This window comes from Amblyomma maculatum, chromosome 8 (genome assembly GCF_055883805.1).
Source record: "Amblyomma maculatum isolate TAMU_Amacu chromosome 8, ASM5588380v1, whole genome shotgun sequence".
NCBI classification, from domain to species: Eukaryota; Metazoa; Arthropoda; class Arachnida; order Ixodida; family Ixodidae; genus Amblyomma; species Amblyomma maculatum.
In genome coordinates, this window is record NC_139351.1 from 16,643,059 (window position 1) to 16,659,851 (window position 16,793).

Consider the following 16,793-nt stretch of genomic DNA (forward strand, 5'->3'; position numbering starts at 1 on the left):
AACGCTCGTGTAGGTGTCGGTCTGTTGTTGCGACTGTAGGAAGAAGGAAGCCCGTTATACTTTGTGGCACGAGCAGAGGCTCTTTATTTTTCTTTCCTTTTGCATGCCTCAGCATAATATATGTAGGAAGAAGGAAAGGAATATGCACAGGCCTGCTAATGGCTCTGTAGCTGAGCCTCCTGACTGATTGATTTATATGAAGGGAAAGGAGCGGTAACTGTCTCACTTGTTTTCTGTGGACACCGCAACCGCGCCGTAAGGGAAGGGAAGGGAGGATGATTGGAGTGAAAGTGGAGAGAGAGAAATAGGAGCCGTAGTGGAGGGCTACGGAGTAATTTCGACCACCTGGGGATCTTTAACGTGCGCTGACATCGCACAGCACACGGACGCCTCTTCGTTTCGCCTCCATCGAAACGCAGCCGCCGAGGTCGGGTTCGAACCCGAGTACTCCGGCACAGTAGTCGGGCGTCTTACCACTGCACCACGAGAAAGTAGAGTACAGCGTGTTGCACAATTAGAGGCGCGTTGTAGAATGCTTCTCCCAGTTAAACTGTGAAATCCTCGCAGTTCAAATTTTGCACAGAAATGCCATTTTGTCGCTAGTATTTTTTAATACCAAATTTGTTTGGAGTACTTGCTTGATTCGATCAAAAGAAGTCAGATGTTCCCATCTTATGCGGCGGCGACGCGCCAGACGAGCCGCTGCCCCAGCGATGGTACTGGTGGCGCCACCTCATGCTGCTTACAACAACTCTGTAGCAGGAAAAGAGGGGGCGAACGTTTTGGCAGAACGTTTAAGTTGTAAGCAGCATGAGGTGGCGCCACCAGTACCATCGCTGGGGCAGCGGTTCCTTTGGCGTCGTCGCCGCCGCATAAGATGGGAACATCTGACTTCTTTTGGTCGAATCAGGCAAGTACCCCAAACAAATTTGGTATTAAAAAATACTAGCGACAAAATATGATTTCTGTGCAAAATATGAACTTCGAGGATGCCGCGGTTTAGCTGGGAGAAATTCTACATCGCGCCTCTAATTGTGCAACACGCTATAGAAAAAATGGCTGAGGCTTAGCTTGGTTAAGCCTGGTCAGATGCGAAGCATATTGATTGTTAAACTCGGCTTTCCATGGTTACACTTGGCTAAACTTTTCTTTCCTTGGTTACACGTGCTTTTACACGGTTTAAACTTGGAATGCACAATGTTTTCCCATCGCATAAAACTAGGTAATAGCATGACTCGTTCATCTCTAATCTAACTGTGTTACCGACACGCAAAACGAACATGTCGTCCCCCAGGCCAACGATACTCGATTGCCACTACGCGAATATGTACACAAAGCAAAAGCTCTTAGAACACCAACGTGCACGGCGTACAACCGCAGCCGACGGCGCGAGCTGGACCCCCGTCTCTCCTCTGTCGTGACGTCAGCGTATCACGTGGTGTGACGTCACCATACCACGTGGTTCGAGGCCGTGAAGCAACAACCAGACCTTAGTTCGCGAGGCTCCTGAGTAAGGCTCCATCAGGCCTGCGTGCCGGGGAGTCCAAAACGGAGCTGCTTCTCGGTGGAAATAAAAGGTTTTCAACAACAACAATCGCACGGCGTGCAATCGCAGCCGACGGCGCGAGCCGGTCCCCCGTCTCTTCTCTGTCGTGACGTCAGCGTATCACGTGGTGTGACATCACCTTACCACGTGGTCCGCACGGCGTGCAACCGCAGCCGACGGCGCGAGCTGCACCCCCGTCTCTCCTCTGTCGTGACGTCAGCGTATCACGTGGTGTGACGTAGCATTCCGCATTCTTTGCACGGCGTGTAACCGTCACGAAGGGCTGTGGTTTACCTCCAGCAATATGCTTCGCATAAAAAAGGGAGAGAGAAAGACGCGCGTCTCACAGTCGTCGTTCGCCTTCGAAGCGGTGGCGGGTACAATGACGGCCTACAACAGATATAACCGCCAGTGGCAGGCTAGCCCCCGTCCCAGACGGCGGGGGCCTGAGTCCCAGCCCCGTAGGGACAGGAGCAGCCTCCTTCTGTCTCCAGAGGCCAACTGATTGATTGGTTGATTTATAGAAAGGGAAAGGCGCGGTAACTGTCTCACTTGTTTTCTGTGGACACCTCAACCACGCCGCAAGGGTAGGGAGGAATGTGGGAGTGAAAGGGAAAAGAGAGAAAGAGGAGCCGTAGTGGAGGGCTACGGAGTAATTTCGACCACCTGAGGATCTTTAACGTGCACTGACATCGCACAGCACACGGACGCCTCTTCGTTTCGCCTCCATCGAAACGAGTCTCCAGAGGCAGTGCGCTCGTGGATATAGCCTGGAAAAGAAGTTGGCACTCAAACTGTCCAATCAAGAGGCAGCACGTGACGTTGGCCTTGAGGTCCACTCAGTGAACGCACTGAACGCTAGCTTCAAATCGGCGGCGGCGCGAAGGCATCTCGCCGCCAGGGAACCAGCGCCCGGGTGTCTGGCATTTCAAGCGTCTTTGATCATGTTGACCCCCGATGCTTCTAGGCAACTTGCCGCTGGCTTAAGGAGCAGCACAATGCTTGCGAAGGAAGTGTTAGCAGGAGAAGCTTGACTTTTGGTTAAGCGGAATCCGAGCGGTTTGCCCAGGTTCAACAATATCTACACCTTTCTTGGAGACAGAGGCCTAGTAAGTCTGAGGCTCTGGCTATGACTGGAGAGCCAATTAAAAAACCCAACTTTGGACTCTGCTGGCTGGTATCTTGTACATATATTATGTTGAGGCATGAAAAGGAAAGAAAAATAAAGAGCCTCTGCCCGTGCCACTTAGTATAACGGGCTTAGGTATCTTGTACAGATAGCCAATTCAGTTTAAAGCTAAGCGACATTAAATTTTCATCACGCGGTAATTAAACGTGGTTCTCAATCTAAACATCATCCGGCAAATGCGAGTTTGGACGGTGCACTATCGCTCCTGTCGCGTGGCGTTCCTTGGCGAGCGTTGAAGTGTAGTATTGCAGACGGCAGAAATGCTAGACGAGGGCACATCTCGCGAAATATGACAAATCTCGCGCACAACTCTCGCGCACGGGATTTCGCTCCATGAGACTAGAAAGGCTTTTGCCTGAAAACTATTCTTTGTGGCGAAGTGGCAAACGGCTATTTATTCATCAAAATGATCCTATTATATATAAAGACTATGTGGAGGCCTTTTTCGTATTGTTAGGTTTGGGTCGCGAGTGCCTGAGTATCGCACCGGTGCCAGCAGTCATTACGTTCGTGGCTCGCGTGCTCAGCCCACCGCCGACGCCAGTTGTTACATGCGGCGCGCGGCCCCTCGGTAGCGTTGGCCTGGCGGCTCCGTGGACGGCGGACGGCATCAACGGTTCCAGCAAAGACGAGGCGTCTTCTAACGAAACAACCTTTACTGCAACATCATGAAGAAACGGGCAGTGAAGCTGACCCGGAGAGATTACAGACACTCTCACACAGCTGGTGTCTAGCGTCATGCCAACGGCGCGTCAAAGTAGTCTCTGTCTCAGCGGAGTCGGCCGCTGCTTTTTATAGGTTTTCCAGTTCACAGGTAAAGGGTAAACCCTCACAGGAAATGGAGCGCCCAACACGTCTGGGCAAGATGGGATGACTCAATCGCAGGTGGTCCGAACGCATCTCCTCCACCTCCTGCAGACGGGCGAGGGCGGCGCACTCTCTCACGAGCTCCAGGCTTGGCCGGCGTTTGCACACACACACACGCACGTACACACATTTGGCGCGTGGCCGGATCACGTTCAGACTTGTCCACGGGAGGAAGCGTTGCGCGGCCGATGAACGGCGTCGAAATGGCCGATCCGCTCGCGGTTCTGCCTGTTGCTATGCGGTGGCCGCGTCAGCTGTCCCACTTGTCGGTGGAGAAACGTAACAGTATCCAAGCCGAAATTTAATATGCAAGGTGGGATGCCCGATGCCGTGGTTCATTATTTTTGCATGTATCACTATGCCCAATCAGCTAAGGCTCATCGAAGTATTCAGCCGTTGTTCATTCTTAAATGGGATCTGCAGCTCGCTCTGATTGCTTCTAACAACGTCGTCCAACCCATAGTTCATGCCATCGAAATCAGGTACCCAGCACACCTCCATCTTTAGTATATAACGCAAAACCAAGTTTGAAAAGTTGAATTCAATTTTTTTTCTATTTGCTGGACAATACTACAAATGTTTTTGGTATGTAAGCAGAAGCGAGCGAACATAAGCAATTAGAAATAAAGAATTAAATATTAACAATTGAATGAATTACAAGCCTTTACTAAAGAGGATGGCTCTTGGCCGCCGCATTGGGGTTAGAAGGGGCAGGTGTGTTGGTTCTCGGTTCTTCACATCCTCTAGGCCTGCACTCTGCTAGTCAGCCTCTCTTACCATACTGCAAGCACCCCCACTTACGCATGCAACAATACCATGTTCAGAAGCGGTGTTTGACCATTTTCATGTATGTACCCTCAGTACACTCCGTCGTACCCTTCTCCTGTCGAAACGTGCGGTATTAGAAGGATAAGAATGGAGAAGTTTATTTTTATTTATTTCTTTTATTTATCAATATTGCAATCCTCACAGGACGTATTAGCAGAATTGGACAAAAAATGCGAATCAGATCAACGAAGCTCGAAATGTGCGATTGGTAATTTTTTTCAGCAATACTTGAAACAAACGCCCACAGTGATGAGTGTGATGAAATGTGTCGGTATATATAGCCTGGAAGTCTGGAGGTCGCAAAGGTAGCGTACGAGGGCTGCAGCCCAGCTGCAGCACTCCCTAATGATCACGTGCTACGTGACGCTCGCGGTATAACAGGATGTTTCACATCCGCCGCTAGGGACGAGGGTGGCGCTGGTGAACGCTCTGAGGTTTCGGATAGTCAACTTAAATACCCAAGCAAGCGAAGGTTGGACAGCCGTCAATGTAGCTCAGTTCGAAGAGCACTGGAGATCATGGATTCGCCTTCCACCATGCGCGCGTTGTTTTTCCTGCCGCATTGAATTTAATGGTCTTTAATTATCTCGATAATCACCATAAAACGAACTCCCGTCAATGCCCACAGTACAAACATAAAAAAGGAAGAAACTCAACGTTTGCCTTGCACTGTTAGACTGTTCTCTTATTTATATTCTTTAATAATGAGCCCATCATCTTCATTTCAATTGTCTGCTACACACACAAACACACACGCATACATATATATGTATATTATGTATATATATATGTATATATATATATATATATATATATATATATATATATATATATATATATATATATATATATATATATAGAGAGAGAGAGAGAGAGAGAGAGAGAGAGAGAATTTGAGCCTATTTTATGCAATAATTAATTGTAACAGCTAAAATATTATTTTCAGAATTAGTCTGCAAAGCAAATTTCCTGTAAGTAGTTATGTTCTGACTCAGTACTCCTAATAACATTGCATGTCGAGGTAATAGCAGGACATTATCAGCAAACTCTAGCTTTATGCGATGAAGGTGTAAATGAGGGCCGCTAAAAATGTAATGTTTAAAGTTACTCTAAATGTTTTGAATTCCTGTCACATGAGGTCGTATTTGGCGAGTCACTGTAAGAAACGTTAATCACTGCTTCTTATCAGTCTCGCATGCCACCCCCCACTACCTTCTGCTAAAATAATGCACATATAAGATTACCCAAAATTGTAATTTCGGATCCCAACTGTTCATTTCTAGAAGAGTCATTCAGTCATGTCAACTATGTGCTGTTCATTAAAACAAAACGAGATATATATCAAAATCATCGCCTTATGAAACAAAGTTGAAACAATCCACGGCATCATGCCGTTTGCTTCAAGCAGTTTGCGGACGGAATTATATCGAAAAGCGCAGAGCTCCAGATAATTGTGTGTTTGTTGTATAACCCATAACACCGGGAATGCCTGAATTCTACAGATCACCAATGCGGGCATGGATGAGGTGCGGCTCCGTAACTTATGCCGATCGTCGTGCAGGTACATAGCCCGTCGTTTCCAAGGCGACGAGGAGTCCGATGAGGCACCTGAGCAGCAGAAGGGCCCACGACTGGTCGCTGTCTCTATGGATCCAGAAGTAGAGAGGGAAGTGAACCTGGTCAACCAGGTTTGCCGAACAAAGGCGTTCAAGGACGTCGCAATGGTCATCCGCAACCTGCAGAAGACAGTAGGCTTCGTTAGCCCGGTAAGAGCACCACCATGCCAATGGTGATAACCTCCCGGTATGCACAGTCTTTGTCAAATTGTAGAGCACTGGTGGTCTGCTTCTGAGGTACCTCGTGCAGCTTGTAATGCATTTCAATTGTTCTGTATCTCTCAATGGTAAAAAGGGTTTTTGTCCTACCCTCTCCAATGGGAAGGACTTTCATCTAATGATGAAACAGTGCCACTACACGGCTCAGAAGCAAACGTCCTGGGCTCTACACTTTTGACGAAGGCTGTACTTATAGCATAAGTTTGGAATGAAGGAAGGGAACCAAGTTCAAATATGCTCGCAAAAGACGCATGCAGCGAACTGCTGCGGCGTTATTTACGCATTACTTGTTTGTGCGCGGTGGTGTTTCTGAATAGCTGTGTTGCTACATGCTTCGTTCAGTGCAGTGGATGGCACCGGATCTGCCACTAAGGCAACTATTTGGTCCCTTTAGCAACAACTTTTTGAATTTTGTTTTCTTTCCTCGTCGTGGTCGCATTCATTTGCATTCCTCTACCAAAGGGGATGACCTGTCACAGTGCCCATTTCTCTATCTGGTTTCTTTAGAGTAAGCTCCTGGACGGTGTGAGCGTTCTGCTCAACCGCACCGAGTGTTTCGGATTGGTGGGCATCAACAATTCTGGAAAGAGTACTCTCCTGGAGGTATTAGTGGGACTCCAGGTGCCCACTGGAGGCGGAGCACACACTGCGGCACTGTCCCTGGGCGTGGACCTGCGCGCCTGGCAGCAGTGCATTGGCTACGCGCCGGACGGCATCACCGAGATGAACATGCCGGCGCTCACTGTGGGGGATTTTCTGGATCTGATGGCCAGACTGCGTGGTGTCTTGTGGAGGCGCCAGGCGGTGCTAGGTGCACTGTCTCTTGTAGGGAGGCTCAAGGAAGACCAGTTGATTAATAAATGCAGGTTCGTTCTGTCCTAATGATTTGTCTTGTAGGTGTCTTGTGGTCTGCTTGCAAAGCCTTGCATGTCAAGCTCTCTCTCCTAGGATCTTGGAAGTAATGTCTACATCACTCGATATGAGTGAGTCCCTATCGCAATTGCACTCTTAACTACACCAGATTGACCCTTAACCACGCAGTGGCAAGTTACTTGTATGAAAATGGTTGTAGTGGAGCATCGTTTTTCTTAGCTGCGTGTAGCATCGTAAAACGACCGTCTTATGTCGTCTTGACAATGTAATGCTACCTTTTCAACCCTTGAGTGTGCTAGGGCATAGTCCGCGACCTTGCACTAGGGCTCAAGGTGCATTCAACAAGTTTTAGTGGTATTTTGAGCTGGCATAGGAATGAAAAACAGTACATTGCAACTATGTCCGAAGAGTGCGGGATATAGGTAATAACCATATTTTCTATACTTTGTTGCAAAGTGGTTGGGGGCTGTACAGTGGACAGTGTACTAATGTTACAATTCGTGTATTTATGTCACACATTTTAGCCTCTCTGATATAGTTTTGTCACTCAGAACTTAACCTCTCATCTGTGCTACCGTGTTTTGTTCTTATACCCGCGGTTTTACAAGTAAATAGTTTTTTTTTTAATAATCCGCCACCTTTTATTCTCGAAAACTTTCACACATTTTTGGTGTATATTAAATGGTGCCCATTTACTTCGCATGCTTTCTGGACCACTGTCTCCGGTGGCAGTATAGGCTGCACATTTTCACACGGCCAAATGCATGATGCATATTCTACTCGTTCCTACCTTTCGTTGCTTGCAAACTGACTCGCGTAAAATATAGCCACGTTTGTGGATAACGTTTCAAAATAGCTTCATATTGCCACGTGCCTAGCGCCGCGCGACAGCCGTGTTTGGTGCCGACGACAACGAAGCGGTGGTTGGCACGAGCGGCGCGCTGGTGCTGGACGCTGTGACTCTGTGTTCGAAACGACAAGCCGACCTTATTCTCGGGTCCTTGGCTACGTGTACTTTCACGGCTCCCTCTGACTTCAGTCGTGACAATATGCTATACTCGGTGAAAAAGGTTTTACTTTAGGATGCATTTGCAACTGCGGACCACAAGTTTCAATGTTTTAACTATGTGGCAATGACAAGTCGATTCCTATACAGAGCCCAATAAAAGATTTTACCTTGGTGAGCTACAATCTTAGCCTATAAGGTTCGAGGGATGCCCTTCAACACTTGAAATTTCGCACCGCAGTCACGGCGAAATGAAGATGCTGCTCATAGTAGCCGCGGTGATCGGCATACCACCCGTTGTTCTCTTGGACGAACCGTACTCGGACGTGGAGCCGCTTTACCGCAATGAGATCATCCGCATGTTGCAAGTGCTCAAGGGAGCGCAGGCCATGTCCATCATCATGACTTCGCATCGGTAAGGCTGGCATTCTTCACTGCATGGTTAAAGTTACTAAGTTTCATTTATGGGAGATCTGTGTGTGAAAATTGTCCACCTTGCAGTGGTTTTGTATGTCGCGATATGGTATAGTGCAATATGTATAGTTTATAGGAAATATTCACGTGGAGTATTAATGAGACGCGTACTGGGGGGGTCTGTATAAATTTTAACCATTTTCGGCTCCTCAACCTGCAGTGAACATTAGCTCTGTGGCATTGTTTGGCATATTATATGGTGTGGTTCTGTACGTAGCTCTAAATTCTTCGCATATGTGTTATGTGTTATTCGAGATACGCATCGAAACGTTGCGCTGCGCCGTGATTCAATTTTTCTCTTGAGCCGCTGCCTATACCACTGATTCACCGCGCGAGGCTTAACCATTTCAGCCTAATGAGCACCGAACCTAAGCCGACGTTGTGTCGGAGCGCGTCTTGTGCCAGGGACAGAAAAAGTTGTGCTCAGCACCCTTGATATCACAACACTTGATTGTGCAGCATGTCCCACTGCGAGGTGCTCTGCGATCGCGTGGCCGTCATGGAAGCCGGGAAGATCGAGGCGTTGGGCGACTCCCTCCAGATGAATCAGAAGTACGGTCGCAGCTACATCGTCACGCTGCGGCTGCCTCCAGAGAGGCGCTTCGACTACCAGTTCCAGCGCACCCTCGTCGATATGATGCAGGAGGAGTTCCACCAGTGCAGCTTCTGCTACAACTATAAGGTATACACTCACAGCCTCCAGCAACACTTACTACCGGCTAAACGTAATCCGACAGATTCGATAATAGGGTTTTCGCCTACAGAGCACATGACAATCGACCAATCTATTTTTTTTTTACTCTTGAAAGAAAAAGCACGGGTCTTGTTTGAAATGACATGAAGTCCCGTAGCTTTCTACATGCACTAAAGGGCAAGATCGCGGCCAGTTATTTTCCTGTGTTCTGTACTACGCTGCTTGCAAACTTTTAAAGGTGTAATGACTATTTGCCTTGGCAAATGCAGATAAGGGCGCAAAATAGTGCGCCATTAAAGCATGTACTTCTCGAACCTCTATGCTATTTACTTTTCGTAGAGAGGACGCATATGCAGACATTCACATCCTTGTTATATTAATGTGACGTATTGATGCGATATCATTAATCAGAAGCTCTACTGGAAGGAAAACTGGGCGTACGTCCCTCAAAAAGTGGCGTCATAAAATTACCTGCCAACACAATCTATTGCATCAGCCGAAGTGAACTGAAATTGCATACATATAAACCAGCCATTATATGTCACAACTGGCAGGGGGCCAATGGAGAAGGGAAATACTTCTCGTGGACAATATTCTCCGTAAGAAATGCTCCTCTGGTTTGTGACTTGGCCGAGCAGTGATTGGTCAGCCGTTTGTGACGTCACGTGACCATCACATATATGGCCGATTTGGCAGACGCTCCCGCATGTAGCAGGGGATATGACATGACAACAGTTGACTGGCTGCCGAGGCGTGTAACGAAACGCGACAGCATTAAATGGTCACGTTTACAGAAGTGGGGAGTTCCGGTGGTCGGTTTGATTTAATACCACCTCTGCATACAGGTGCTAAAATATTTTCTTTTAATTCACAGAATGGTTACTAATGTATAGCGCGAGATTCGGCGACAACTGGTGAGCCATTTGTTGGTTCTTCCTTCAATTGTTGTATCACGCATCTGTTGCTCCGGCTCCTGGCATAAGTGCTTCATTCCGACGACGACGTTCCGATCGATGTTCCTAAAGTGCCGGGATCGAACGTCGTCCAGAATTGATTTCGGAGAATGAGGTGGCTATAACAGAGATTCACCTGCCAATTCCTTGTGGCTACGTGGACTACCACGTGTAGCTCTTTACGGCCATCAGGTGGCACTCAGTGTGCGCAACTCGTGCCTTGCTCTTGCTGCCCATTCCTTAATTTTGCTGTCGGACGAGGACGCTGCTGAATGCATCGAAAGATGCAGTTTGGCTTGGTTTGGTTGTCTTTTATATGGTTTAACCTCTGATAGTAACTCAGATGCAGTTTATTCATGGAGTATTAGAGCGTAGCTCTTAAGAGCCCGTTCCTACACTGGGTACTATAGGCGTCGCTGTCGGTGAAACTGGTGGGTAACTGTATTAGGTAGCCCTGAGTACGTCACGCGGTTTCATGACGTTACACAACCCACCGACCAATAAGCGCTCGGCCATGTCACCCGCCAGAACTACCACTTCATCTGAAGAAGGCATGCGCCTTACTTTAATGAACGAACCATTAAATGCTATCTACTTAAAAACAAAAAGTGGCACCATACAGGAACGCTGGTCTACAATGAAAGACATTTAAGAGCCGCAGCATTTCTCCTAATGGCCTCGCCTTCCATAGTCTTTTTTTTCTTTTGTTCAAAAGTTTCTAAGATATGAAATTCGGTTCTGGAGCCCACCTGCGCATCGTACACCATTACCATCGCTCTACACCTTTTCATGGGAAAGAAAGGTTCTCATCATCATCATCATATCAGCCGGTCTATACCGACTGCAGGGCGAAGGACTGCAATATTCCTCCAGTTAAACCGGTCCTGTGCTAGCTGCATCCGCTTGACCCCTGCGAACGTCTTAACCTCATCCGCCCACCTAACTTTCAGTCGCGCATATGCTACGCTTTCCTTCCCTTAGTAATCCATCATTTACCCTTTTTGTTACCCTTCGCGTTTCAACTGCATAGGTGAGTACAAGTAAGATGCAATTGCTTTATACTTTCCCCTTGAACGATACCGGTAGGCTGCTAGTCATACTCTTCGTGTTCTTGCCAAATGCGTTCTATACCAGTCTTATTCTCCGAGTTATTTCCCTTTCATATATCGTCCTAGCAAAGTTAAGCTGTCAATATGGTGCTCTGAAGGGCACCATATTGACAGTCTAACTTCGCTAGAACAGCTTTATTGAATATAACCCTAGGGGTACAATAAACTTCACTATGTGGTCTAACACAAAACCTTGCTGGTCGAAGCGTGCATAAAGAAAGCATATTAATTGGGCCCTTCGCTTCCCGACCATTTTTTTTTTCACAATACAGGAATGAAGAAAGAGTACGAATCAGGTTTTTGCAGGTAAATGAGGTTCATAATCACCAGCAGCCTAACATAACGGGCTCACTGAAGTCTATACAAACTGTATGAATCTTTCCGTACTGCCGATTACCTCGACTGCATGCGGAAGCTGCATATTAGAGAAAGTGTCTTTAGATAAAAATGGGGCACAGATGGATTTTCGGAACACCAGACCTGCATCGGAAAAAGTTGTCTTCACCCGAAATAATCACCCTATACAAATATGTATGCGATAGGAAGGTGTGTGCGCCGTTAGCTTTTTCCTTACTGCAATGACTAGCTCCCCGCCAGCATTGGTTACTGTCCTATCGCTGTCGGCAAAAAGGTCAACAGAGCTTTCACGTGGTGCAAATGGCGATGTAGCGGGCCGGGCCCAGCTTACATCTCGCATCCCTAGCTAGATTTGCCAAAAGGCCCCTGCAAGGTTATGTAAACGCCAGTGGGGAACTCTTCTCTCTTGCTGTTCGTTCGCGATATATAATTTAAAACACTTTGACACTGACAAAAATTGAAATTAAAACTGAAAGTGCAATTGTCCAGGGTATGACCTTTTAAACAAAGGAGCCCAATGCTTCGATCAGGTACCGAAAATAGTCAGTGTAAACTGCTACAGCGATACCCGCCCCGCAAAGCAGCAAAAATACAAATCAAATTAAGCTCTCTCATACTCTCCTTTGGAAACCAACTTCCCCGTTCTCTACGCTGGCCACCGAGCCCCGAGGCTGACGTCAGAATCGCAACGATATCTATTGATCCGTCTCGTTGACCGACGGGTGAAGCATGGGCGTACACCCCAATTGTGTCCACCACTCGCTGCGCGCTTTTCTATCGCCCGTTTCGTTTCCTTGCTTTCACCCCGACGTGACCTCTTGTTTTCTCTCCCTTTAGGAGACGCCCTACCTTCCGCCAAACGCGGAGGAGGAAGGGGGATTGGGCTTGAGGAGGCTAGACGACCGGGCAGGAGAGTGAAAAACCTCTGAGAGGGAACGAAAGGTGAAGAAAACGCAAAATTGGTTGACTGCGGTGACTTGAACAGCGTTATTAATTACTCTTCAAAAACTTTGAGGCCTTGCGGTCTGAGGGCGAAGCCTCACAGTCGCCGGGGAAGACAATATTTTCAACCGGAGGGTGGACAGTGGACCTTTAAAGACGGTGACGCCAAGAAATGCGCCCTCTAACTCAATCGCACGCACCGCAGCTGTATTGTAATAATGCACCGATTGATAATCAACAAGGGTGACCTTTATGGGGTACATCGATCACACACCTGGTGGAAAGCGTCCTGCTGATTTATTAAAACGGAAAGACGACACCTTTGCCGTTTTGGTAAAACGCCAGGCTAACTGGCCGCTTTCAAGTGGCTTCACAGATGGCGCCATGCGAAAGCGTCACGAAGATTGGTTGCAATGGAGTGACGCCATGCATTGCGTCATGATGACACTCTCACTATGGGCTGAAATAAAAGTGTCTGATTGGTCCAAATACAATGACGTCACTTACGACTTCATTTTTTTTTTCACATGGAAGTATTTAACGAGATGTACAGACAAGCAAAAGTTCGTATTAGTACATTGAATTACTAAGATCTCCGATTGGGATCAGTACAGTCCAATCCATCGCGCCGTTGAAATGCGCAATACAAGAAGGGCGAACGTTCTGTGATTTTTTCTTCCAGGGGATGATGAGCTTCAGCGTGGGAAAGACGTACACAAGCTGGAGCGAGCTGTTCACCAAGATGGTTGCTTTCAAGAGCAACCAGGAGCTACCAGAGGTCTCCATCTGCGACATCACACTTGAGCACATCTTTGTGGGCCTGGCGCGGCGCCAGATACTTATCACGGGCGTACGACCGCACAACCTCCTCAGCGGAGGCCTGAGCAGATTGCCGTCACGCGTCGCCGAGACGCCTCGCCGATAGTAGCCGAAATAAAATAAAACATCCCCCCTCCCCCACCCCTGAGCTGCGGGGGTAAAACTTATTTTCCAGCCTATACGATACAGGAGAGCCGTCAGCCTAAGCACCTAAACGGCGGTCTGCAGTCAATTGACCCGGGCGGCATGTTCACCCCAGTCGGATTAAACCTATAGTTTCTAAAAATCCTCTGTTCTTGTCTCTTTGCCTGTATCCGGTATTTCTGCAGAAGTCGATACCATGTATACAAGATCTGCCCTATCACAAAATAGTTTGCTTCTATCCAATAATTGTTTCGAGTAGCACCGGCTAAGGTTAGTCGGATTCGGAAAAGTCATTCTACTCGCCTCCACTTTCTTACCTGTTAGTGTCTTATCTGCTGGCAAGTTTTTTACCCTGTTGAACCGATAGTGCTTAGTGCTGAGCAATTTCATCGCAGCCTACTTGCCTGCTCAGAGTCTGAAGGTCTAGATCTTGTCCAGACCAATTCCGGAGCCTTCCCGGAAGAACAAACTTCGAACTGTGTGGTCCCGGGAGTGAACCCTCGGTTATTTTGCAGATACTAGACACACCATAATTATTGGCTGAATGAACGTGCTCATATTTAACGCGATCTCTGCTTTGGTTGTCAAGAAGGAAATCCCCATACTCTGACACCAGGCTATCCCTGACACCACACTATCAGATGTTTTGCGAGATAGAAACGCAAGGTTCAACACTAACTGATAAGGCATGCGAAGCTTCTTGCACAGTTTCTTTTCAGCTATCTGCCTCAAAAATCTTTTTCGCTAATTTTCAGTGCTCGATCGTCTTCATTTAGTCTCCTGTTATGGTTTAGACTGGCATAAAAGTACAGGTTCAACTTATTTAGAAACTCAGGTGCAGTAGGAGCCGTGTAAATGCTTAAAGCCACCGAAGGTAGTCTTACACCGTGCTGCTTTTTAGAAATGCAGTCATTTTGTCACTGACCATTTGACCACTACTGCTACACCATGCTCATGAACTACTTTCACATGTAAGAACATTTTGCATTCGTTATGGATTTAACTATGAACCTTGTTTCTCGTGTTAATGACTGTGTGGACATATATGTGAAAGTAGTGGCAACTCCAGCTGTGTGATTTTACTAGCAAAATTTTGGCCATTTGAGAAAAGGATGCGCAGGTACAACTGTTGCACAGTACGTATTAGAGGGTGCGACATTCCCGCGTGCTTATATGCTGGCCATTCTACACACTATCTCAAATGGAAAAATGTCTTTGATCTTACGCTTGTCCTGAAACAGGGAAACATTCACACTATTTACTCTTTCCGTAGCGGTACTTTTCCATGCGTGTTTGCAAATGTTTGCAGCGTAATCATTATGACAAAGAAGGTGAGTATTTCGGTTTGTAACAGCTTTTCATGCCTGCTCTTTTTAGCAGTAGTTGAAACATCTTATAATTTGCTTTTTTTTTCTCCTTGTTTAACCCTGCCTATCCGATGCATTCTTTTCGCGGTTCTCTCCTCAATGCCGCGTTTTTCGTGAAAACTTTTGAGAGACGCATGGGCACCGCCTAAGAGTTGACACCATTAAACCTTTTTCTCGAACGCGTTTAGTGACTGCACCGGGTTATGGCAAAAGCGCCCTTTCGGCGGAATGGGCTATATATGCGGTCTCGCATATAGAGACTCTCACAAAGTGAGTGTTGAACGTCTCTAGTTGGCTTACCATTTGGGGATGTCTCACCGCTCGGTGGACCCCAGTAAAAAAAAAAAAAAATCAATGTGTCCAATTGGGAAGACCAGTCAGATTGAATTGGTTCTGCCAATCCCAAATGGTTTTTCCTATGGGTACTGTCCAACCCAACTGGTTTCTTCACTCCCAATTGGGAAGCCCAGTTGGTTTCGTGACTCCCAATTGGGAATAACGAAACCAATTGGGCGTCCCAAATGGGACTGAAGAAATCAACGGGGCATCCCAATTGGGATTGAATAAACCCATTGGGCTAATGGGAAGCTTTGACTGCACCAGGTTATGGCAACAGCGCCCTTTCGGCGGAATGGGCTATACATGCGGTCTCGCATATAGCGACTCTCACAAAGCGAGTGTTGAACGTTTCTAGCTGGCTTACCTTTTGGGGATCTGTCTCACCGCTCGGTGGACCTACACTTACAATTAACGGGATAAATCCCCATAACAAACTAGCCTCCAACTTGACTAGCAAATGCATTGCTAAAAGAGGTAGCTGAAGACTTTTCTAGCCCACCGCTTTTCTCTCATTTCTCGCTGCTCAAAAACTATATTGCTGCCAGCTTCCCTGCTCTCAAATGAACACCATCCCAGATCACCCTGCACACCCTTATTTGGCGTATTCACATGAGCTCCCAAAGCAATCCTAACTACCCCGCGCTGCTTAACTTCCAACCGTGCTGGGACCTCTGATCTCATACAAAGGACTGCAATGGCAAAAGTCAAACTAGGAACCATCATCCCTTTCTAAATCCCTCGCACCACCTGGTACCCATTGCAATCCGCCTTTTGCGCGAGTTTTCTGCGCATGCGCGAAGTCGTAGCGGCGACCGATGGAAACACATTGGACGGGGCCGACGGCGTTTCTCGGCGCCGCTGGCGGCACCGGTCGCCACGGTGACCGTCACAGGCTTGGCAAAGCGATGCCAACATCTGCCGCGTACGGTTGCCCCTCTCTAAGCGTGTCGAGATGAAAGACGCGGTTTTTCAGGTTTCCTTCGGCGAGCCGCGACCAACAACGACGTGAAGCTTGAATAGGGCCACCAAGAGTCAAGATGTGAATGGCAGACCTTAGCAACCGACTGCGTACTCTCGACTGTGCGAAAAACACTTCGTTACAGGTATATACGTATCTAAAGGAAATGTGTATGATGGAAAACATCTACTGGAGTTTGCACCAAGCCTGACAGCCAGTGATAGCCGCAATGAGCATGTTGTTCGGCGCGTCTGATGGCGATGCATTTTGTCGTTTGTTTTCTTTATGTGCGAAGGGGCTGGGTAGCGCAGATATCACAGGTGGGTGTGTGCGCTAGACCGTAATATTTAGCATGTTTTATCGCGACTGCCATCTGACTAAAAAGAAAAAAAAAATTCGGCGTTTGTTGTGCTAAATATGCAAAACATGTTAAATATTACGGCCTAGCGCACACAGCCGCCTGTGATACCTAATTAAGCTACCTAGCCCTTTC

The 16,793-nt window shown here is 47.4% G+C and overlaps 1 protein-coding gene across 1 annotated transcript in view; it reads left to right on the forward strand.

Annotated features, from left to right (window-relative positions):
* Positions 1-13,660, forward strand: part of LOC146180615 (phospholipid-transporting ATPase ABCA3-like) — a 131,579-nt gene extending 117,919 nt beyond the window's left edge. Inside the window, exons 23-27 of the mRNA XM_084577788.1 lie at positions 5,992-6,196; positions 6,773-7,131; positions 8,386-8,559; positions 9,078-9,300; positions 13,356-13,660. Of these exons, the coding sequence (XP_084433914.1) occupies positions 5,992-6,196; positions 6,773-7,131; positions 8,386-8,559; positions 9,078-9,300; positions 13,356-13,598 (1,204 nt within the window). The 3' untranslated portion in view covers positions 13,599-13,660. The remainder of the gene's footprint in view (positions 1-5,991; positions 6,197-6,772; positions 7,132-8,385; positions 8,560-9,077; positions 9,301-13,355) is intronic.
* The last annotated feature ends 3,133 nt before the right edge of the window (positions 13,661-16,793 follow it).